General features: G+C 29.8%; 2 protein-coding genes across 12 annotated transcripts; one reads left to right on the top strand and one right to left on the bottom strand.

The window, feature by feature from the left end:
- The first annotated feature begins 322 nt into the window (after positions 1-322).
- Positions 323-15,633, top strand: LOC105215972 (dystrobrevin beta). Of its 11 annotated transcripts, none has more exons than XM_011190205.3 (10): positions 323-579; positions 2,836-3,254; positions 3,319-3,404; positions 3,818-4,626; positions 4,701-5,373; positions 6,615-6,704; positions 7,103-7,147; positions 8,337-8,712; positions 11,894-11,937; positions 12,559-15,633. In XM_011190205.3, exons 2-8 carry the CDS (start codon positions 2,920-2,922, stop codon positions 8,666-8,668), a joined length of 2,370 nt encoding a protein of 789 aa, XP_011188507.1. In that variant the 5' UTR covers positions 323-579; positions 2,836-2,919; the 3' UTR covers positions 8,669-8,712; positions 11,894-11,937; positions 12,559-15,633. The 11 variants fall into 11 exon arrangements, with proteins under 11 accessions (XP_011188507.1, XP_011188512.1, XP_011188513.1 ...); XM_054233316.1 differs by lacking the exon at positions 323-579 and adding an exon at positions 618-731; XM_054233315.1 differs by lacking the exon at positions 323-579 and adding an exon at positions 765-950.
- A 3,216-nt stretch (positions 15,634-18,849) lies between these two features.
- Positions 18,850-26,017, bottom strand: LOC105215974 (C3 and PZP-like alpha-2-macroglobulin domain-containing protein 8). Its single transcript, XM_011190214.3, has 3 exons — positions 25,856-26,017; positions 19,888-20,289; positions 18,850-19,806 (listed from the first exon to the last, which is right to left on the bottom strand). Exons 1-3 carry the CDS (start codon positions 25,860-25,862, stop codon positions 19,328-19,330), a joined length of 888 nt encoding a protein of 295 aa, XP_011188516.1. The 5' UTR covers positions 25,863-26,017; the 3' UTR covers positions 18,850-19,327.
- Between the last annotated feature and the right edge of the window lie 428 nt (positions 26,018-26,445).

Below are 26,445 nucleotides of genomic sequence, written 5' to 3'. Positions count from 1 at the left end.
CTACAATAAACAATTTTAATGATACGGTATTTTATTTTTAATATATTGCAACTATTTTACAATAAAATATTACAGATGAATTAGTGCATTCCCTATACAATATACAACACAAAGATTTATTTCATTATATATCTTTATCAAAAGCTATTTTTCAGTTTAAATAAATCGAAATTATATATTCACATATAGTATTATATCGAAAATAATTAGATATATTAAAAAAATTGAATTAAAAAATTATTATAAATTAACATTCATCGCATAACACACATTTTTGTGCACATTCCAATGCATCACTGTTTAATACAGTCGATGGCACCTTCATAGTTATATCGCGCTTTCATTGTAGTCAAGTTGAATGATTTGAGGTGTGGGCTGAAAGTTTTGTTGCTGTTAAATTTTATTTATCAAATAATTTGGAACGCATATTTATCAAATCACATACATTAAGCTGACAAGAGATAAAAAGTGAAGATATGTGAATTAAATAAGAGGCTGTGAAAAGAGAGCAGTGAAGTGAAATGAAAACTATTGCGTGCCGCAGTAAAATACCAATTGGCGATAAAAAATTGCAGAAAGGTAAGCAGCGTAGTGACGATGGTTAGCAACGCTGTGAAAGTGGTCCAGTGGAGTGCAAAAAATACCCATGATAAGAATTTGGACAATTATAAATATGATTGACAATTATACATGTGTTAATATGCTGAAAATATGTGAAAATCGATAAGCATGTATGAAATATGCACGCTTCAATGAAGAGATTAAGTTCTAGCTTACTTGGGCTTGTTAAAGAAGTACACATGAGCGTGATATACGCCTCATAATTAGTCCACCGTTCGCAAAACCTCATTCATAAAGCAAAAACTCTACCTACCGGTCTGCGAAAAGGGATACTGCAACTGCGCATGATTAAATTTTTCTGCTACTACTATATTGCCTACAACATATAAGTATGATACTGCTACTGACAGCAACTGCAAAGCAATTTGGTGTATCATAATCTTTTGAAGACAGAAATCAGTGTGGTGCACACTGCTCCAGTTGAGTTGATTTTCAAAGGATTAAGAGTAATTGGCTGTCGGCCGGAATTAATATGTTTGTGATGTGCGTTTTATGGGTCAGAAATTTATAACATCTGCCTATTGTAAAATGTAGTAATTTAAATGAAAAATTAAAAGTTTTGTGAAACAGCAGTGAAATTGTTAGTGGAACAAGTGAAAATCACTAAAACATACTGAAACTATATACTATAATCATGCAGTTCCCTATAATGTAATATAAAGAAATTCTTATTAAATTTAAATGTCTGGTATTAAGCATATCAGTTACTTAATGTGTGTCAATGGTGTATGTGCATAGCTAGGCGAACATATTTTGCGCAAAAAAACGAGATTATAAAAAATTATCATTAAAACCGAAATACCAGAATTATTTTAAGCCGATGACGCTCACGTACTTGTTTTGCATAAACACCTGACAAGTTGAGTTTGCTGTTTATACAGAAGCAAGCAAACGTGTAGCAAACGCGTAAACTGGAAATTTCATAGCGAATTTTTGTATTAAATTATCTACATTTAGTATAAGTAATTAAAAGTATAATGCGTTTATCGCTCGTGAAATTGTAAAGTAATGAAAGAAAGATGAAATTATAATCCACCAGCGATTAAGCGGTATACAATCAACGAAGCGCGTCGCATAGCATCGCTATGGATAGCAGCGCTGCGCATCGCAACAGCCTCACACAGAGAGATCTCTGTTTGTAAACAGTTCAGTTTGTCGGCGCTGTCGCCGTAATTAGAGGAAATGATGTCACCAAGCTATTTTGACTTCTCGCCCATACTAAACATTCCCCTCGTCATTATATTGTGATTTTGCTATTTTTTTCGGCTGATCAATATTTTGTTTTTGTCTGTAGTTACCACATATGTGTGTTGATATATTGTTTTTGTTTTTTTGTTTTTACTTTATTTTTGTTTTTGTATTTTAATTTTTTCGTGTGATGAATAATTTTTGGACACACGGCACAACATCACATCCCAAAAAGCCTGAAGTTTTGAAATCAGCAGACGCCTACATGCCAACTACTCGCACATGAAGATGTATGCATAGTGCAATGAATGTGGCACCCATGAAACAAAAATATTTTACAAATATTGCCGAGTGGGTAGTTTATGTAGGAGCAAAATAATAAATGTATATTTTTTACGTCAGAGTGTGATGAGTGGCGCCTTCTTGGAGGCTGTAAACGTTTGAAATATAAAATAGTATTTCTGATAGTCTACTAAAATTATTTTTATATTATTTACATAGTTATGAGAAATGTAGTGATAATGCTTGTTTATCAAATGTATAATGTAACTGTAAGTATTTAGTTAAACACTCTTCCTCTCTAATTATTTTTTTTACTGCTAAACGTTTGCCTAGCCATCTGTAGCAAGTTTTTCCTTTCAACTACTGCTGCCTTGACCACATTTATTTTTTCCATGAATAATATTTCCAATTGTCTGTTTTCTAATGCAATTTACACTTTTATAAATGTCACAAATCAATATTTTTCCATTGAACATATTGCCTGCCGTATTTGAATATCAGTGGGTGAATGTTGTAGCATTCGAACAGTTTTAAGGCTGCACTCATCGGCATTCTTTAGTAAAACAATACACATGTGTATATGTATTTCATATGTAACAAATGTAAACTCATATTTATGTATGCATATAATTTTATACGGTATTAATAAGTCAAACACAGCTACAACGGTCTTCACATATATTAGATTACTTGAACTTTATTTTTTATAGAATATATTTGAATTTATGTATATTTTTATTACAGTATTCGTTCCACATTAAAGTAAACGCTACACCAAATCACTAAAAATATTTCCCCATAAAAGCCTTATACTTTGCAACTCCTGAAATGGAACTGGAATCGAGTATAGCTATACTGCAGGATTTGCGTTTGCAGACATTTGATTCGATACGTTTTGCTTCATATCGCACCGCCTCGAAATTGCGTTATATACAAAAGTCGACAAATCTTCATCTGGTCGATATATGGAATGTGATTGAAGCATTCCGTGAGAATGGTTTGAACACATTGGAGCCACAAAGTGAAGTGAGCGTGGCCCGTTTAGAGACGCTCGTATCATCACTCTATCATAACCTCAATAAACGTCTTCCAACGGCACAGCAAGTGCCCGTTGATTCGAAGGCTGGCCTCTTGCTCAACTGGCTATTAGCAGCGTATACAAGGTCAGTTGAAAAGGAACTCACCATTTGTTTTTTTTTTTTTTAATAATTTTCCAATATTTTGCAGCGATAATTCTGGCAAAATTCGTGTATTCTCAATCAAGGTAGCTTTGGCGACTATGTGCTCTGGAAAATTAGTGGATAAATTGAGATGTGAGTGATACGGGATTAAGAAAATATTATTTACTATTTAATTAATTTTTTTTTTATATTTATTGAGTTATTGTTAATATTCACTTTAGATTTTTTTTGTATGGCTTAGTTTATTATTTACTTTTGTCAATATTTTGTATGTTTTTGTTATTTATAGACATTTATTTTATTTAATTAACATTAATTTATATCTATAATTAATAATTTAATTAATTTTTTTTTTATATTTATTGAGTTATTGTTAATATTCACTTTAGATTTTTTTTGTATGGCTTAGTTTATTATTTACTTTTGTCAATATTTTGTATGTTTTTGTTATTTATAGACATTTATTTAATTTAATTAACATTAATTTATATCTATAATTTTTGATTTTCATACAAATCAATTATTTGCATTTCTGATCATTCCAGATATTTTTTCGCAAATCTCTGATGGCGCTGGCCAATTGGTACATTGGAAATTGGGTGAATTTCTACGTGAAGTATTGGCTTTGCCAGCGGCTGTTTATGAATCTCCCACATTCCACTATAAGGACGGCTTAGAGGAGGAAATATTTCCAGCTGAGAATAAGGTCACAGTGAATGATTTCATGGCAACACTTATGTCTGAACCGGGCCCATCGTGCCTTGTTTGGTTACCGCTATTGCATCGTTTGGCCACTGTTGAGACAATTGTACATCCGACCATCTGTTCGGTATGTCATAAGGAGAATTTTACGGGATTTCGTTATCGTTGTCAGCGGTGCCACGCCTACCAATTATGTCAAGAGTGTTTTTGGCACGGCAAGACATCACTGAATCATCAGAATGATCACGAAGTCAAAGAGTATTCGAGTTATAAATCGCCCAGTAAACAGATCGGCCATTCGTTGCGCAAAAGCTTCCGATGTGTGCCCGAGAAGACGACACAAGTGTTGCCACGATTCCCCGAACATCCCGAAAAGACTTTGAATCTCTCGCATATTGTACCGCCATCACCATTACCATCACATAACGGTTTCACCGATCCGCCACTACTGCATGGCGGTGTGCCCGGTGGCGCACATAGTGGTGGCCTGTTGTATGATCGCTCCAGTACGCTGGATTCACGTGCTACTGGACGCAGTCTCGACAGTGCCACCGGTGCTAGCATGTCACGCATGGCCACCGCTTCGGCCAATGATGAGGAGCATCGTTTGATTGCACGCTATGCCGCACGTCTTGCCCAAGAAAATCGTGCTGTGAGTTGGAAATTTATAAATACACTTTTCCAATTTCTTCAATAATTCATTGTATTTCTTTTCCTGTATTGCAGCCGGTCAATGCTGGTAATGTGGATAATGCTAGTAGTATCGGCTCGGATAACTCGCGTGCGCAACGCGAACTCATCGCTCAATTGGAATCCAAAAATAAGGAGATAATGCGAGAAATCGCCAGACTACGTCGTCAACAAGAAGTTGAACAAATCACACCAGAAAATCCGGCGCTTATAAATGAGCTGCGCGCATTGCGTCAACGCAAGGGCGAACTGGAAGGTCATTTGGGCGCCTTGCAAGACTCCCGACGTCAACTCATGGAACAATTGGAGGGACTTATGCGTATGCTGAAGAATCAGCAAACGACCTCACCGCGCTCCACACCCAATTCCAGTCCACGTTCGGGCAAATCACCACCCATGCCCGGTGGCGGCGGCGGCGGCATAGGTGCTGTAAATGCAATTGGCGGTGGCGGTGCTAATTCACTTAATATTGCTGCAATGCATGCGCAACAAGGCCAACAGCAAGCAACAGCACATTCTTTAATTGGCATGGCAGGCGGCGGCGTGGGCGGCCGTCCAACGCAGCAGCAATTATTGCAGGCACAGCAGACTGGTGCGTTACAAGGTACACAACAACAGCAACAACAGTCATTTAACACAAGCCAACTGGAGCAATTGAATCAAATAAGCAATGAAGTGCGTTCAGCATTCACTGGCAATGCGAGCTCAAGTAAGTGCACCTAATGAAATCGTAATGTGATAAGTTCGTTTTTTTTTTAATGCAATTACCCATGTTAAGTTTTAAAGGGCAAGGTACGTCGTGGTTCGTTACTTTATATTTTATAATTTATGATATTGATATATAATTTTTATAGCTTATGATAACTACAAATTAAAATGGGGTTATTTTCAAGCACTTGCTGGCATCTATGAAATGCTTGTTCATTTCAGCTAAAAATTTTAATTTTAACAGTGTATAAACAAATGTGTCTGTGTGTACTTGGGCTCGTAAATGTCAACCGCAATTCGTCTCAAGCTTTATAATTAATCAATATTATTGAAAACAAATTAATAATAATGTGAAAATAAGTTTGCTTTAGTATTTGCTTCTCAAGTGTATGTGTTTTTAGTTTATATGCGAGTGTAATAGAAGTTCAGTGTGATTTTTCCTACATATATTGTTAAAACATACACATATATTTGGAGTAATGCGCTCTTGTTTCTATAGAGAAATTGTTTGTATACACGAGGTGATTTATGGCTGCGCCGCAAGTTGTTGAGTTTCTTAATCTAGGGTTAAAAAATATATTTTTTCCTGCTATATTATGCATGAATATTCATAATGAATGTCAACAAAACCTCTTAAAGGTTATAATATTATAATATATCTAATCGAAATCCTTAGTATATGGTTAAAAAATATATTTATCTGAATTCTTATATATAAGTTTTCAAAAAAATTTCAACAAAACCTCTTATAGGTTATAACAATTGTGCAATGCATTTATTTTTTAAGAGGTTTGGGGTAGTCAGAGGCAAGAAAAAGTGAGAATTTTCAGTAATTTTTGAATTTTTGAAAATCCTGACTACTCCTAAATATTATTTTCAAAAATTTTCAAACCTTAGCGACATCTATCGAGTACTCATTTTGTACCGAATCCAACACTGTAAACGGTTATTATCAAAATGCCAGTTTATGTGAGTTATACCAGATGTTGTTCGATTCGCCACTCTTGAAGTTATAGCGAAATGATACTTGTAGCATGCTAAATATGTGTGTACATTCGTCTACCCTCATGCTAAAAGCAACAACAATACTTAAAATAAAGCAACTTTTTATGAAACCATTTTCAACTATACACGCTTCTCGTCTATTATATGTACATATGTCATTCATCTTTATGTCTTATTGTCACCTTATCTATATGTACAAATGTACGACTATCACATCCAATAAATGGCGCCTCGTAGCCTACATGCTTAATCCCATGGCTGAGATAAATGACGCTGCTGATAATATAACATCGGCACTTTCGAATTTGGTAAACGATTTGAATGCAGGTAAATACGAAATGCAAGCACTTCCAAATACATACATACATATGGGTAGACTTCTGTACCTTCCCACTGGCAGTGAGCGTACCATGCGCATTTGTAGACTTCTATAATTGTAAACAAGTCATCATCAATAATTTATTAGCTGCAATTTCTGCTTCATCGATATTTCGCTAATTTATCAACTAATCGGCATTGTCATCTCACATACGCACATATTTATGTCTGTAGCAGGTGACTTGTTAACTTGATAGCTCGCGCAAAAGTCACTCATTTTAATTTGCTTAACGCGCCCATTGAATTCGCATAATTTGTTTATGCTAGAGGCACCAAATTTCCAAAATAATCAAAATAATCGAAATTTCTGTGCTTTCGTTGTTAAATGGCGTTGCAAAATTTTTCAGGACCAACTGCGAACCCTGCGCAACCTCGCTTTATTATGCCGCTTGGTAAGTTGTGTAGTTCAGTTGAGTAAATTTTGGCAAAATGAAAGTCTATGTCGCGCTGCAAGTTCTTGCAATTGTTATTGTTGTCGATTTGATAAATTGTTACAACATAAAATACCTTTATGTGATTGAATTTTAACATTTTTAAAAAATGTGTAAAGATTTTTAAAGTTAATTCAGGAAAAAACGTTGCACGGTGTCCACCATGTAATCAATTTTTTTTTTTTAATTTAATTTTAAAAATTTAAAGTATTATTTATTTTTAATAATTAAACATAACTAAGGCTACAACAACAACAATGTGACCAAAAATGTGTTAGAAGGAATAAAATTATTTTTTTTATTTAATTAAAAAAATGTAAAGTTTTTATTTATGCATATTATTTATTCATAAAATTTGAATAAGCCTGCTACAACAACAATGTGAGCAAAAATGCTTTAAAAATAAAATTAATTTTTTTGAATTTTAATTTCAAAAATTTAAAACTTTTTTAATATAAAATAATTAAGAGATCAGCTGACTCTGTTTTTCTATCCTTTGTTTATATAATATGGTTCCTAAATATGTCTCCGGATCATATGATTCATAAATAAGTCCATTATTATGTCTTAACCTCAAAAATTAAAAAAAAAAATAAAATTTTAGAACATGCTGATTTTGAGAAAATAGGCAACATAACCTAACTTATAATATTAGAATGTGATATTACAGTCACTAACCACTTTTTAGTAAAAAAAAAATTAGAATCTCAGACCAATTTCATCAAATAAATTACCCACTGTGCAGCCAGTAGAACGAAAAGCTACACAATTATACAAAAATTTATTAACTTCATCATTACTATACTCAATAATAAGCACATACATCCGTTTTAAAGGCGAGAAAAAATTAGTATTTTCATGAAAACATGTTTTCCTATGCTCTCAACTTTATTTTAGACTACTTTCCTAATAGACGACGTAAAAAGCATTGCAATTGTAAAAATACAAATAACGACTTATAACTTCTTCCATTCTTTACCTATGTTTATACCAACTAACTACTACTACATATAAACTATAAATAAATATACACACACATAAAAACGCGTAACTACATGTGACCTCGCCTCCTATTGTTTTTTTTTGGCGAATTGTGCCAAACTTTGCTATAAACAACTACTTTGGCAAAAAAAAAACACCAAAAAACCAGATATGCGTCCCGTTGTGGGTGGTGAATCAACACCAATCGATGAAGTCATGACTGGCGCATCACAAATGGCGCCTTATGATAACGAAGATGTTGATGCGGAGGAGCGTCGTCTCTTCGAGAATGTCTTTCAAACCAATGAAGAGTACAAATGGTTGGATGAGTGTGAACGTCGTACACGTAATCAACGTATTATGTGTTACAAACATTATCCTGACATTTTAATTGACGATGAGCAAGCCGGTTTTCCGGCGCTACACGAAATCGGCGAGACAATCGATGAAATGCAACTGATTATGCATGCCTTGATTATGAAGTATAGTATGAGCTTGTGATGAAGTTTTCATTTGCCACTGCTAAGAAGTGTTTGTTACTAAAGGTAAAATGTGTAGCGAATTACCAGAACAGAAGCTAGATGAGATGTAATAAAATTTAGCATATTAGCAATAAAAATATAGATTATTCATCTAAATAAAGTTTAGGAAATTAATTTGGGTTATATATTTTTTTTATTATCCATGCATATTCGAAAAAGTAGGCATTAAATGTGGGCTAAAATGTGTTATTATCGATTTGGTATTCAGTAAATTTTTTAAAACTTTTTCGATTTTTTTTTAAATTTATCTTAATGTTTTATTTATTTATTTATTTATTATCGTAGTTTTGATTTATTTTTTATTTCTCTTTAACTTTTTTATTATAATCAATCAATTATTATGATATTTTTATATATTTTTTTATATTTTTTTATATTTTTAATTTTTTATATGAATTTCTTTCAATTGGAATATAATTCTTTAGATCTAAATTTTAAATTATTATAATATTTTTTAATTATTTATTTATTTTAATTCTTCCTCTTTATTTCTTTATTACATTTAATTATTTTTTGTACATTTTAAATTTTTCTTTTATGCTTTTGTCCAATTGGACAATCTTTAAATTTTAATTTTTTATTTATTTTTTGTTTCCTTTAACTTTTAAATAATAAAACAGTTAATTGTTTAATATATTTTTAATTTTTCTAATGATTTTCAAATTGAAAATCTTAAATTTTTTTAATTTTTTTTTTATTTCCTTTATTTTTCTTTAACTTTTTTATTGTTTTTAATTAACTAGTTATTATTTTTCTATATTTTTTTAATTTTTCTTTATTGTTTTTTAATTGGAATTTAAATCTGTAAATCTTTATTTTCAATTTATTTTTATTTATTTTTCTATAACTTTTTTTTTATATTTTTAGTTCAATATTATTATTTATTTAAATTTTTCTTATATGTTTTTTAAAGTGGTATTATGATCTTTTTTGAATTTTTAACTCATTTCTATTTCTTATTTATTTTTTTTTACTATTTCTATTTTTTATTTTATTTTATTTTTTTTACCTATTTATATTTTTTTAATCTTTTTTATTTTTATTTAATTTCTTATACATTTTTTTTTATTATATAATCTGCCAATTGGAAATTTACTGCTTTGTTGCTATATATTCATGCTAACATATGGTTCACATGTGTAATAAATTCATGCGCCAGAAGCTATTGTGTTACTTACTTATCTGATCGCACGTTACTGAGTACACACTGTGATGCTTACAAACACTGTATTTTGCGCATAGTTAGCTTAAGTTGTAATTTTAGTATTGTATGAGGTTGAGCAATTTATATGTAGGCTCAGAAAAGAGTGTGATTTGCAATATTACTGAGAAACAAGTAAGGAAAGGCTAAGTTCGGGTGTAACCGAACATTTTATACTCTCGCAATTTATTGAAGAAATTTTATTAAGATAACGCACAAATTTACCTATAAATTCGGCATAAAGTTTAATAGAATAATGAAAATCGTCCTATATAGTGTATGAGGGCTGAGGTAATTCCTGAACCGATTTCATTCAATTTCACCAGCAAGGTACACTATATCCAATACTATACGCTCACTTAATTTTGCTAAGATATATCACATATTAACCAATACATATATGCGTAATAAAGCCCAACGAATTTTTGAAAAACCTTTAATTAGGTATATGGGAGCTAGGAGATGTTGTGACCCGATTTTAACAATTTTTGGAACAGAGACACACTATTGGAAGAAAACAATTTCCTCTGAATTACATTAAATTAGTTGAGAGATTTACCCATATTTTCGGTTAAAATTTAACCTTAGGCGCTGAGTTCAACATGTTCGATATCTGGGGCCTTGAAAAGTTATAGTCCGTTTACGACAATTTTTTCACAAGTGATGCCACAGATCATATACTGTATTTGTGTAAAGTTTTATTTTGCTATCATCATTGGTTCCTAATGTATATATTATAAAGTGAAGGATTCAGATGGAATTCAATCAGATGAACCGATTTCATCCATTTTCCACACATGTCATCAGGGTGTCAATAAAATATTATATACCGAATTTCATTGAAATCTGTGGAGTAGTTCCTGAGATATGGTTTTTGACCCATAAGTGGGCGATGCCACGCCCATTTCCCATTTTGTAAAAAGATCTGAGTGCAGCTTCCTTCTGCTATCATTTCTGTGAAATTTTGTGTTTCTGACGTTTCTCGTTAGTGAGTTAACGCACTTTTAGTCATTTTCAACCTAACCTTTGTATGGGAGGTGGGCGTGGTTATTATCCGATTTCTTTCATTTTTGGACTGTATAAGGAAACGGCGAAAAGAAATGACTGCAAACCAGAATTTGGTTTATATAGCTTTATTGGTTTGCAAGATATATATAAAAAAACCTATTTGGGGGCGGGGTCACGCCCACTTTTCCAAAAAAATTACATTCAAATGTGCCCCTCCCTAATGCGATCCTATGTTCCAAATTTTATTTTCATAACTTTATTTATGGCTTAGTTATAGCTCTTTATGTGTTTTTGGTTATCGCCATTTTGTGGGCGTGGCAGTGGTCCGATTCCGCCCATTTTCGAACTTAACCTTCTTATGGTGCCAAGGAACACGTGTTCCAAGTTTCATTAAGATATCTCAATTTTTACTCAAGTTACAGCTTGCACGGACGGACGGACGGACAGACAGACATCCGGATTTGAACTTTACTCGTCACCCTGATCACTTTGGTATATATAACCCTATATCTAACTCGTTTAGTTTTAGGACTTACAAACAACCGTTATGTGAACAAAACTATAATACTCTCTTTAGCAACTTTTGTTGCGAGAGTATAAAAAGAAAATCAACGAATTCTAGCTGTCATTGAAATCATTAAGAAAGCGGTAAAAAATTGTCGCGAGAACTCATGAAAATCATAGCTATAACAAAATTAAATGGTAGTGTACAAGTTTGTACATATGTTGGTTCAAATAAATTACTTTAATATAATAAATTTATATAACTAAATATTATATGTACAATGGAATATTAGTAATTTGTACAAAAAATAGTTATGTTACGTTATAAAAAGCTTTGAGGGCGAAATATAAATATTTTTTTTATTGCTAATATTTTAGAAAATCAGTAAAGCTATTTAGCTTTAAACTTCTTTAAGACGTTTCAATATTTAATGCAATTTTTTACACTCCACTTTAAATGCGATTTTACAGACTTTGATGAATCGCAGTCTTATAGCAATGAATGGAACGTTAAGGTAAAGCATTGTCAATGTAAAATAAAAAAAAATAATTATTACTTACAATAACCGGCCAAAAAAAAAGAGTATATATGTATATTAAAAAATGTTCAAATAAAATCATGTTTAGTCTCCCCCTACCATACTAGTTGCAGTCCTGTTGTACGTTCACCCATTTCTGCTCACGACTTCTTACGAAAATCTAATTCTAAGCCTTAGAGACGTTTCAGACAGCTTTATTTAATTGAATCGATTAGTATTTATCGAAATATATGCTAGTCTAATTAAGCCTAAATTATTTAATTGGCTGCCTGAAACGTCTTTTATATTTCAAAAGAAATTCAATATTCATAATCGAACTTTTTTTTAATAAATAAACTAAACTACTGAGTTGTATTTACATTTTTAATATATTCATTTAAGTATTGTATTTGAATATTGTGTAACAAAAATTTCAAATTATGTTTAGTCTAAGCCCTTCATTATGCCTAACGTAGTTAACGCATTAACTGTAAATACGATCATTAGTTGGGTATAATTACGAAAAGAAATGCTATTGTTGTTATCGTTGTATGTATTTGTTTGTAAAAATGTTGAATTTTAATGTTTATTTATCCACTTTCTCTTGTACACTTCCAGACAAATGCGAGTAATCACTGGCAGGAACAGTTTGCCCAATGGCGTTTACAATTTCAAAATGACTAAAAGCCAACAACAAAGTTAAACCAATAAAAATAATATTAATGGCAGCAGCGGCGATTACGTTTACATTTTTTACTAGGATTTATTTAAAAAACAACAACAATAAGTCTTTACAACTACTTACTTACAAAGGAGGAAAAGTTAAATAAAAAATTTAAATAAATATGAAATAATAAAAAACTATAAAATGCCGGAATAAAATTATATATATATAAATGCTATATTAAATATATTACGTGAGGGAACTATTTATTTACTTTAATTTAATTTAAAAAAATGCAAATGAAACTTGAATTTAATTTTAGTATGCTTTTTTGAGTGTATATTTAACTTTGTTTTTGATAAACGAATACTTAACTTATTTGCAAGTGGTAACAACATGTACTTACTTATAACTTAATTCTAATCATTGAGGAGTAAAAAAAAAACAGAAAAAAACTAAATACATGTATTAAATTAAGACAATGCTAAAAATAAAGACTCATAAATAAATAAATACAACAACTGCATATGTGTATGATGAAACTATAGTAAAAAAAGAAAACGAAGAGAAAAACTAAACAAATTGATATTCTAAATTTAAAAGCTTGTATTTATTTTAATTAAGCAAATTTTCAATGAGTAGTAGAATGTGGCAGAGTTGCATGAAAACGTTTTGAGAGACTATAGCAATATAGATTTGCCTGAAAATATATTTGTTTCATTATTGTTGGTGGTTATTATTATATTTATATTGGAAATTATGTTATTATGCGAGCACCAAGTGTTTGTTAGAAAAAAGTTTTGACTAGATTTATTTTTTTGTTTATATTTTGCATAAAATGAAAAATATATTTAAATATATGTATATTAACACCAGTGGACTTCAAATTAAATATAATTATAAACTCTTGAAATAATTAACAGTATTTATTCCAAGTGCATCTAAAATTTTTGCTAAAAATATAAAATAAAATGGTAAATTTAGCGCGCCTAAAAGTGTGCTTTTAAATTATAGATTTTTGTGTGTTTGACTACCGGTAGTATCTATACAGTGTGTTAAAAAGCAAAAATATTTGCTTATTTTTCTATTAATTTTTTTTTTGTTTTAAAAATACAGTTGATCTCCTTTTTACACGGTGTTTTTGGCCACTCCCAGTTACTATTTTTACATGGTTTTACTTTTTTTACACGGATTTTTTATTTTAATTGTATATTTTTTTGCAATAAAATAAAAATTCCATACGTCAATACGTCACAAATCCAATTCTGTTAATAGAAATTAATAAATTTTAAATTAGATTTAAACTTAAAATTTCAAATTATAGATTCGAAAGCCAGTGAAAAGGTTGCAACAATTTCAATACGTAAACAAATAAATGAAGCTATATGAGGAAGTAAGAAAAAAGAAGACACAGCGATTAATGATGGAACTTTGAAATGTATTATTTTTTACCATTCCCAGAATAGTTGTTGTTTATTCCTTCTAACAGTAATATGTACTTATATATAATAATATATAATACCAGAAAAGTCTATAACAACAACAACAGTGTAAATTCTTTGTACGAATAGATAGATTTTCATGTAAAATTAGATATTTTTACACTTTTTTTTATTTTTTGTACGATTTTTTTCTTAAATTGGTCCCAATAGTGAGTTTTATATAAAAATTTGATTTTTTTTGCACGGTTTTTTTTTTGCACGTGTAATTTACCTTCCCAGTTAATCGTGCAAAAAGGAGATCAACTGTATATATTTTTGTATAGCAACTCGTGGCTTCAGACTGGAGTATAAATAATTCAGAGAATCGATAAGGCACTTTTTACTTAATAATTATCGATAGAAACTACTATACAATGTAGTTTATTTTGTAATTTATACTGAGCACGGTTTCTAAGAAATTTAAAAAAAATTAAAAATTTTGACGGAAAGATCGAATTTGTCATTAACTGATAGTGGAAAATCTAAAATGTGTATAAATTTTAAAATTTTTCTATAAATATTTTCGACATAACCTCAAATTGTTTTTTATTTATTATATTTCTAAAATCAGATTTTGAGAAATTTTATGGTGGTGGAAATTGTAGATTTTCGAGTAAGAAATTATACATTTACGAATTGAATACATTGCATTTTTGTTGTAATTATTTTATAGCAGCGTTAGTTCAAATATATTTTTATGCGATGTATGAATTATTTTATACAATGATATGGCCTAAAATGCCTTTAAAATAATTTTTTACAAATATTTTGATAAATTTTTGATAAGTAAAATCAAGAAGTTATTATTCATATAATTTTTTTATATATAATTGTTTATTTACAATTTTTAATTCATATTTTTTTATTAAATTTTTAATACCATTCTTGCCGAAGTATTTTAAAAGTAGAATTTATTTGAGAAAACTTATGTAAATATAAATTTATTATTAACTGAGACTGCTTATAAATGCAATAGCCACCAACACGTTTCAGGCAAATCTTATTTAAGCATACAATACGCCTGCGCAGGTCGTTGATATACACACACACATACATATATACAAACACATACAAATGTATTATTATTGTAGCTGCCGAAGTTTGTAGTCTACACGACGAGTCCAAGAATAATATAATAAAACTTAAAAATTTGTACTTAAATATGAAACAAACAGGAATAAATATTGACATTTATGGTGTGTAGTATATGCGGGTTCAATATTACAATATTTTACGGCTAATGCTCGTTAAAATAAAAATCGTAAATTAAACGAAGTTAATAAAATACACTAAAGTTGGAATTTTTAAAGCGTTATAACTAACATACATACATACATACATGCATACAACACATAAACTTACATGCATACTTATTAAATTTGTGAGCATACAAAAACAAAAACAAATACATACATACATACAAATAACGTGCTTATATACTTAGACATATGTATGTACATACAGTATACAGTATATATAGCACATAATCCAGTTTTACAAATTAATAAAAATAAAATAAATACTTAAATGCAAGGGATAAATTAACAAACTTTGCATTTGTAAGCGAAAAATTAAAATTTATTTGTTGGTGTTTTTTTTTTTTTAATTTAAAGGTAAATGATGATGGTGAGTAAATTTTACATAAGTATATACATATATTGAACAAAAAATAAATTTCCTAATTTAGAATATTTGAAAGATTTTTAAAATTTATAACCAAAAATAATAATTGTATAAAATTAATAATTTTTAGTTCACAAGTGTTTTATACACTTTTAATTAAAAAATAATTGATATTTCTAAAAATAACTAATTAAATAAATTTTAAATTAGAAAATTTTGAATGATTAAAAAAAAAAGAATTATTTAAAATTGTAATATTTTAAAATTGTAAATTTAAATATTACTCAAAATAATTTTAAACAATTAATTATAATTAGTAAATTTCTGAATTTTGAATATTTTGAATGATTATAAAAAAAATTCCAATTGAAGTTTACATGAGTTTTATCTCACTTATCATTTAAAAACAAAAATAAATAAATCTCAAATTAATAAAAAATAGTAAATTTAAATGTGGGTGAGTAAATTTTACATATGTCTGTATATGGACCAAAAAAATAAATTTTCTAATTTAGAATATTTTGAATGACTATTAAAAAAATAGTTCAACTTTGCGAAAGCTAACTTCAAAAAGATTAATTGTGAACTTTCTAAATTGACTTGGCCTGATTATAGTGGTAATATTGAATTAAATGTATCACATTTTAATGAAACAATTTTTAATATTTTTGAAAGATTTGTTCCGAAATGTTTTATTATCAAAAGAAAAAGTTCAAATTTGTGGTATTCGAATGAGCTATGTAAATTAAAAAATAAAAAAGCTTGTGCTTTTAAACTTTATAAAAGAACTGGAGCTCTTGTTGACTATTTAAAATATTCTAAATTGCGTCGTCAGTTTGAGGAACTTAACAAAAAATGTTATAAAAACTACATAATCAAAGTAAAAAATAATATTATTCGTAATCCGAAATTGTTTTATGGTTTCGTTAACTCCAAACGCAGGATTTCAAATTTTCCGTCCGCGATGAAATATAAATCAACAATGTCATGTGACAATTATATTATTTCTAATATGTTTGCAGAATTCTTCAAATCCAATTATTGTTCAAACTACCCTATGAATGTGCCATATCATCAAGTGTTATGTCCGAGTACTGTAATTAATACACCAATTATTTCTGAAACAGATGTCTTAAATTATTTAGTTACGTTAAAAAATTCGTTTAAATATGGCCCTGATATGATTCCCTCAAGCTTTCTTAAAAATTGCGCAAAACATATCTATCTGCCCTTAACTAAGCTTTTTAACCTATCTCTTAAACAAGGTATTTTTCCGTCAATGTGGAAAAACTCTTTTATATTACCTTTGCATAAAAGTGGAGTTAGATCATCTGTTGAGAACTATAGCGGGATAGCTAAAATGTCAGCTATACCCAAACTTTTTGAAGCTATTGTCACTGACCAAATAACTTTCTTAATATCTCCTTTAATTTCATTCTTTCAGCATGGATTTTGTAAAGGGAAATCTACAGTAACAAACTTGCTTGAATTTGTAAACCATTTGTCAATGGGTTTTAGGGATAACAAGAATACTGATGTTATATATACAGACTTTAGTAAAGCATTCGATAGAGTAAACCACTCAATTCTTTTCCAAAAACTGTATCTTCTTGGTTTTCAACCAAGACTTCTTGAATGGGTATTCTCATATCTTACTAAGAGAAAACAACAAGTTTTATTTAATAATGCATTATCCGATTCAATTAGTGTCACTTCAGGGGTTCCACAGGGTAGTCATCTCGGCCCGATTCTGTTCTTGTTGTTCATCAATGATATACCTTCAGTAATTAAGTTTTCAGAAATTTTATTATATGCGGATGATGTAAAACTTTTTAAATCATATACTTCTCATAACGAAAGGACTGAGTTGCAATCGGATTTAAATAATTTAGTTACTTGGTGTCACAAAAATGATATGCCACTGAATCTTAAAAAATGTAAAACGATGTGCTTTTCCCGTAGAACAGTTGATCTTTCCCCCTATGTAATAAATAACTTCAGTTTAGAGCAAGTTTTTAGCTTTGTTGATTTAGGAGTTAATATGGACCCTAAACTAAATTTTAATTCTCATGTAAATTCAATTGTCTTAAAAGCTAAAGGTGCTCTTAGCTTTGTTAAACGTTGGTCTAAAGAATTTAGTGATCCGTATATTACTAAAATTCTTTTTACAACATTGGTAAGGCCTATATTGGAGTATGGTTCTGTGGTATGGAATCCTAGCTATCAATCCCATTCTGATAAGCTTGAGTCCGTTCAAAAACAATTTTTACTTTTTGCTTTAGGCCACTTACATTGGGATTCAAGATTGAATCTTCCCCCATATACTAGTCGTTTAAAACTTTTAAATCTTCCCACACTCACTAGTCGCAGAGAAATGCTAGGTATAATTTTCCTAGTAAAACTTTTGAATGGTTTAGTTTGTAGTTCATTCCTTTTGTCTGATATTAAGTTTAATGTCCCATTGCGTTCATCCAGGCAGTTTAGACCATTATTTCTAAAATCTTCTAGAACAAATTTTGAGTTAAATGAACCATTCTGCCGAATATGTCATGATTTTAATTCGCATTCCAGCACATTTGATCCATCTGATTCAATATTTAGCATCAAAAAAACTATTTTGTCTTCTCTTAATAAGTAATATTCAGAAATTTTTAACTTTTTGTTTTTATAAATTTTTAATTCTCAGCTGTTGAAATGTTTGTTTCTGTAGCTGAGCAGATTGAGAACAGGACGCTTAAAAATCTCTTGCCTTTCTAGACTCGGCAAATTCCGCTCGTATGCGGACTGCGCCCCACGCGTCGGTTGGGCGGGAGGAGGGTAATCGTTTGGGTTAATAATAAATTTAGAATTTTTAATCCACAAATCTTATATTTCACTTTTTATTTAATTAATTATAATATTTCTCAAAATAATTTTAAATAATTAATTAAAGATAGTTAATTTCTAAATTTCGAAAATTTTGAATGATTATTAAAATTTTACATAAGAACAAAAAAAATATTAAGTTATTTTTCATATGTTTTTTATTGCAATAATGATTAAAAATATTAAATTTTCCACAAATAATTTAAAATAAAATAATTAATTAATAACCTAAGTAAGAAAAAATTATTTTTTTTTAATAAATTAAATAAAACAGTATTTTTTTTGTTTTCCAACAATTTATTTATATATTATTTATTAAATATTTGCAGTGAATAAATTCCATACATTTAATTATTTTATATAAATACAAATATAAAAATATAACGGTATTTCTCAGAAATCTTAATGCAACCGATTCAAAAAAAGTAAATATCTTTTTTAATGCAAATGAAATATCTAAGTAATTGCTTTACAATTTGATTTGAATCATTCGATTTAACAGTCTGTGACCAGTGAAATATAATATAATAATTGATAATTAAGCTGATAGTAAGGCACCTTCCTGCCTTTTTATCAAATTTTACTTTTGGATTATCAACATTTTTTATACTATTCGATTAAACAACAATGCCATAAACAACATTAACCGCTTAATTGAGTGCAATTTGTGCGTCACTACTGTACACAGATACAAACATTTTGTTTTTTACTTAATTATTTACTTTTGATAAATGTTAATTAACTTGACTTTACTTTAGACAACAAACACCTCGAACTCCTTGTAGGCGACCTCCTCGCCGCCATATGGAATGTAACAACATCCATGAGATGGCTGCACTTTGCCCACCGTGATTGTGCCGTCGTGTGTGGCGCGACCGATGAACAGTGGTTCACCTTCGGCGGTTTCGCCGGCAGGGAAAGCGTTCGATGGAATGCTACCGTTATCTGCGGGCAACCATTGACCACCGCTCGAGCAGAGTACCTCGTATTCGGCGTGTCCATGTTCGCCACCACCCCATGCCACATAGCAGACACCATGTGATGGATGCAATTTGCCGGGAATGAGGTCACTTTCATGACGTGCACGCGCTACGTACAATTGTTCGCTACCATCGAAGCCACCCTCTACAGCGGCGGGTGGTACGGTGCCACCGGATGCTGGTACCCAACAGCCAGGACCGCTGCCGCATGGTGGAGCAAAGCCCAAAACTGGAGCACTAGCTGGTTGAGCCTCTGTGATGTTCATAAAAAAAGATACAAATAAAACAAATTACTGCAATGTAATGCAAAAGCAATTAAATGTATTTAAATTACCATCAATGATCCAACTGCCGCTGGCACCCCAACCGGTGCAAACGCCCACATAGTTAACGGGGAACAAGTTTTGTGCATCGTACGACAGGAAGGCGGCTGCCTCACCTTCACGTCCAACAGTGATGACATTATCGTACCAACGTATCCAGAAGCCACGGAATTCACCAGCTTCCAAAATGCCAGGTGTGTGCACTTCTACAACATCGGGCTTCTGGCGATCCTTCCTGATCACCGATTTGGTATTCTCCCAGCCGCCAATGAAGACCTCATACATGGGTTCTGCCTCCACGGGGGATGCGGTCAATGCCAAATGGGCATCGTGTGCGGCGCGCACTTTGAATGTGAACACACCGCCAGAGACGGGATGGAATTGGTATTCCAATTTGTCGGGTGTGTTGATTTCTGTAAGAAATTTCAAGAAAAGAAATATAATAAATATTTGATTGCTGAGTATAGAAAATGCTTTCAATTGCATTATTATACTTTATATATTGTTTTTATGTAATTCAAGATTTTTAAATGTGAGAAAAATATTTGTTGGCGGTTCAGGTACTTGAATAGCACCGTTATGAAATAGAGATTAGACATCATCAGCTACAGTTTCAGTTTCGAATTCTGATTCATAATGCCGTTGATGAGTCATGATCGATGTCACAATTAGCTAATTAACTAAATTTCTTTAATTGAGTAAATTAGCATAATGTTTTCTATGTGTTTTCTCAATTGTTGATTGAGAAAATTTTCGTAACTGAGTCTATTAACAATTGTTTCGTGTGTGTTATTAATTGTATAAGAGAAGACAATTAGCTAATTTACTTAATTTTTTAATTGAGTACATTGGCAATTGTTTTCCATGTGTATTATCAATTGTATTAGTGTCGATAATTAGCTAATTGACTAAATTTTCTTAATTGAGTCAATTAACAATTCTTTCCTATGTGTATTATTATTATCAATTGTGTTAGTGTCGACAATTAACTAATTGACTAAATTTCCGTAATTGAGTCAATTAACAATTGTTTCATATGTGCATTATCAATGTTATAAGGGTATATAATTAACAAAATTTCTTTAATTAAGTCAATTAGTAATTGTAGCATTTTACATAATTATCTAATTGACTAAATTAAGCAGAATTTTGAAAAAAAGCACCCAACTTGTATATTTATCATCTGCAGTCTATTACGTCGACGAAAACTAAAACTCTAATATGTCTAAATGGCTTTGTAACCACAGAATATGGCTAAGATTTTGACTAATTGAAATTCACGATTTTATCCCATTAGTGTGCACAAAAAATTTATCTTCATCAGATTGAAATCGTTTTTTTTTTTTTTCATTTCATATTTACTTGCATATCAACGAATGTGAAAATCGCACGAATCAACGAAAATATAACACATCCACAATTTTTTTCTTTTTTATATATAAATTGTTCAATAAAGTCATAACGTAGCAAATGGAATGGGGTTAAAAAGAAGTAGATGGAAAGATTAATGTACCTAAAAGCATACACATTTTTATATATAATAGTGTATATGTATATGTATGTATGACATCATTTCAAAACAACGCTTAAACAGAAAACTTAAATGGCTGCCCGTCTAGAATCTTCTAGGTGATAATTGTTTCTCTTTTTTTATTTTACACTATTAAGTCGCACAAAATTTTATTGTTAAAGCGTGAGTTTTTTGTAATTCTCATGCAAAAGCACGAATTTTTTTTTCATAAGTTTGTAAGCACGAACTCGATTATAGCCACATACATACAGACATATTGTATATACCGGCTGTGCTAATTGCACATATAATGGGTGTTTGATACACAAAAAAAGTAAAAGTACAGAAAACAAAAATCCGTTTGTTGCTAATTAATGTGAGTATTTGTGTATTCTTCCACTCTATGTGGATCGCACTCTATTTGGACTGTAAGACATACATACATATATACAAACTTACAATTTGTTTTTATTTTTTTTTAATATTTGTTATTCTTCTTTCATTCTATTGCTGACTTGTTTTTCAATTTTCGTTTTTTTGCAAAAACAAATTGTGTTTCGGGTTGACAAACAAACAACAGTCGCTACTATGGGCACCGGCCACCACCTACTACAGTTTGCTTAAATTAAATAACAAATGTCTAGTATAATTTTGTTTTGTTAGCTGAATGTAGTGAGGTCATTATTATTTTGCGTTATATACCTAATACAAACCATAAATATATATTTAAATCAGTATATGTTTACAAGCAAGTATATATGTTTACTAATGATCACGAAAACATGGTTTATAATGCTTATGACTGATTTAATGTTTTCGATTTCGAATGACGTTATCATTGTAAGCTTAAACAGAGACTTGATGTAGAGTTTAATTACAAACTGACTGGTTCAGGTACCTATTCACATACATACATATGTATATACTCGTAAATTATGACGTGTTCAATTAAAAATAAATGTATGTTATCAGCAAAACAATATGCAAATTTGTAGGTATATATGTTTACTATGTATGTATGTAATGACAAATATGTTAGCTTGTTTGAAAGTCCGCCAAAAGCTGAGAATTAATAATGTTTTCGTAAAAAATCAAATATTTACATTCCAATGCGTAGATTATATACTGTTTTTTTTTCACAGAAGGTACTTAATTGCTGTTATTTTAAAAGCTTTAATAGAATAAAAAAAAATATTTGGAAAAATTGTATTATTGAAAATTTTCAATTGTTGTTTAAATTTTACATATTTTGGTAAAAAAAATTATAAATAAAATTTAATAAGTAAGTTAAAATTTTTCATCTTATGTTAATATATTAATATTAATTAAATATTTAAAATTTTTTTATATAAAATAAATATTATGTTTTTAACTTTTAAATGAATTAATTTAATTTTGAATATAATTTTACTTATTAATATTAACGTTATTAAATTTTTCTTCATTTATTTTTATTATTTTACTAGCATGCCCGGCCACACGTTTTTGTGGCTAAGGTATACATTAAATTAGTAATTCTTTCAATGCAGAGAAAAAATTCTTACTCATAAAAACGAAAACGTTATAGGCGATAAATTTTAAAATGAATGATAGACATTATTGTAGATCTGTGTTAAGCGTAAATCATCATAATTTGTAAAACTTTGATTTTTTTAATCGTATATTGGAGAAAGTAACAAATGACCAAATTTCATAGTTGGCTTTATCTTGGCTTTGGTGACGATATTGATTATCTTCTTCACAGAATTTATGTTACGCAGCATGATGACAACTCACACTACTTTTAATTGCAAGTGAGTGGGGATAGTCCAGCAATTTAAAATAGTCTGTGGGATAATTGAATACGTCATCCTGGTTTGTAGCTGTGTCAACTCTCCTTTAACGAAATTCTAAATTGTCGCATTAAGATCAAAGAGATCCTTTTTTTTTACCACCAATATAGGTCATTCAATCAGCCATTTATGTTTAATATATTATGGTTTCATGTCAGGAAAAACACGCCTCTTTCTCTTTCGAGGCCATGAAGTGACAGAAACCCGTTAAAAATGTTATTAATGTTAATGTTAGCGACTTGAATATCTGGAAAATCTTCTTTATAGCTCTTTTTTTGCGATTTTGCAGACTGGTGTTTCGTTGATTTGCAATTTAGGAGTAATTTCATGGCCGAATTGTCGTTTGTCTGCCTACTAACAGGTGCCAAGTTGTCCCTATTCCCATTATATGGGCGTTGAAAATGAGTGAAATCGGAAATGAATGAAAATTGTTTGTATGTGTAGAAAATTGTGGACAAGCAATTTTTCTAATTCTCCGTAATAATTCTCTCCGTAAGAACCATCCCGGTACCTCTAAAAACATTATAAATAAAGAATTTGCGAAATCGGTTCAGCGGTTCTCGAGTTATGCGCTTAGCAACACATTTTGCGATTCATTTTTATATTATAGATTTGGAACATATTTATAACAATATTAGATGCTAAAAATATTAAATTTTATTCTATTTTTTTTTTCCAGATTTTAGAACGATATTTAGGTTTTCAGACATATGGAATTTTAATTTACTCTACCACCTCACTCCATCCAATAGATGGGTGAAATGCTGTGCTTCGACTTAATGATAATAACTGGATGTGCACTAATCACAGATAAAGGATGCGTAATATTCATAAACAAATAATGTATGCATACATATATTCCAATTAAAGATTAAATAATGTTTTTTTTACTATAATCTTCGCATGCGTTAATCCAGGCGAGAAAATAATATATATATTATAATAAAATAATATAAAAAATTTGTTTAAACGCATATATAATTATATATCAGTGTATAATGTGTTATCTTTGTTTTGCCAAATAATATAAAATGTCTATTGTTATGCGCTCGCATACTCTGCATTTTTAATCCCGAATTTCTATTTTTAAAACGAAACAATTGTAAAATTTTACTGAAATTATTAAAAAAATCAAAAATAAAGATTTAACTCAAATTATTTCTTAAATATCAATAGTAAATATTTAAAATTGTTGGCAAAAGTAAACTGAATATTTATTTTTTATGTGATCATAATACTGAAGTATTAATAACACAAATGAAAAAAAAAACACATTAAAAAGTCTTTAATTTTAAATTTTAAATTTAAATTTAAATTAAAATTGTGTTGCCTACGCTAATTACTAGCTGAGGAATTTCGTGAAAAAAACATTATTTTCCATAAAAATGAGCTTAATTTATTTTTATTTAAACGTGTTATTTTTTTAAAGATGTGTAACCAATACAAATTTCTAATTCAAATATGTCTAATTAAAATGCGTATTTTAAAAATGCATATATTAAAAATTTAGGATTAAATATTAAAAAAAAAATAACTTGTTTGAAAAAAAATTATGCTAATACCAATCAACAAGAATGCAAAGTAAAAGTATCAATAATGTTAAAAAGACGACGAGAAAGTATGCAGACTAATACAAATACATATGTTTTTATGTATATATATACTTGGATATGCGTTGTTATTTTTGGAGCCAAATCAAGAGTATATGGCTAATACATGCTTAGGTTTATATGTATATGCGTATTGCTTATGTGGAATTATTACTTGAATTTTGCTATTGCATATTATATTTATCTATATTATATATACCTATAAATGCATATCTTTCGATTTTCAAACATGAAAGCGACCACGAACAACAATCTATTGAAAGCTGGGCGGCAGCTGTTTTAGTGTTTTAGTGTTGTTTTTATTTTTTCTTGTTTTCTTATTAGCCGGCAAACAAGTATCAAAAGATTTAAGTATATCGAGAAAAATGTTGCTTGTATGTATGTATGTATGTATATGTACATATGTATGAACATATGTGTTTTTATATAAATAAAACCTATCTACATACTAATGTACATATGCTTCATTTACTAAAGTATGACATAATTTTCTAAAATTTGCACAAACAAATCAATATGCAATCAAATGTAACAAATAGGTACACTAATTTATTATCTCATATATTAAAAATCTGAAAGTAATAAATTTGTTGTTAACAAGTGTCCTCTCAAACAAGATTCTGCCTCTACAGACAGTTATAGAAGGTTTAACACAACTAGAGTACCGCATTTGTAGGTTAACTAGTTACCTATAAATTGAAATGGACGTCAAGTCAACCAAAGGAGTAAGGTGTAAAGGTCACCTACGCAATAAAAAAACAATAATGTAAATTTAATATCAATTAAATAAATACAACACCGAACTTGTGAATTATTACAATAGAGTCAAGTCAGCGTTAGTTCACATACATACAAGTATAATATATACACATACATATGTAAAAGGAATTCGCAACGTATGAACTAGTTCTTATTTTTTCTATTTTCACTTTATTTTGCTTTCTAGTAACTTTCTTTATATATACGTGCCCCAATTTTTATATCGTCTTACACCCTCACCCACAATTTACAAGAAACCAACACTTACCTGGCATTTTTTTATGTTTTTCCTGTTGTTGTTGCACTAATAATATAAATAATATTTAAAATCAAATATTTGGTATTTGGTGTATCTGCTAATCCACTTGCGCACTCGACGAGATTCAAGCTGAAACTGAAGCTAGCAATTGCTTGGGAGCTTTCAAATGGCAATTTACGATCGTCGGGTTCACTTTTTTACTCGTAAGAATTTTTCATTCGTTATTCACGTCTATGCATATGCTGTGTAGAATGACTAATACGTTAAGTGGCCATAACAAGATGTTATGCGTTATTGTTGTAATTAGAATAAATAAATGTTTGCCGATTTTGAGGTCGTTAGCGATGCGGCAAGCATTGGTGTCAATGCTGTTATGACGTGGTTGCCAGGATGACAAATTTTAATAAAAAAAAAAATTAATAAAAAAGTAACACGATTTTACAATTTGAAAATTTAATTTTCAATAAATAAATAAATTATATGGACAAATCTAATTACGCTGATAAACGTATTTCTAAAATAAATACAAAAATAATATACAAACGCCTAATGTTCACCAAAAAAAGCTCTGATTTACAACTAAATCTGAAATATGGCAA

The sequence above is a fragment of the Zeugodacus cucurbitae genome, chromosome 6 (genome assembly GCF_028554725.1).
Source record: "Zeugodacus cucurbitae isolate PBARC_wt_2022May chromosome 6, idZeuCucr1.2, whole genome shotgun sequence".
NCBI lineage: Eukaryota > Metazoa > Arthropoda > Insecta > Diptera > Tephritidae > Zeugodacus > Zeugodacus cucurbitae.
Note: the sequence above shows the minus strand (reverse complement) of the source record. Positions and strands in the feature narration are given on the sequence as shown.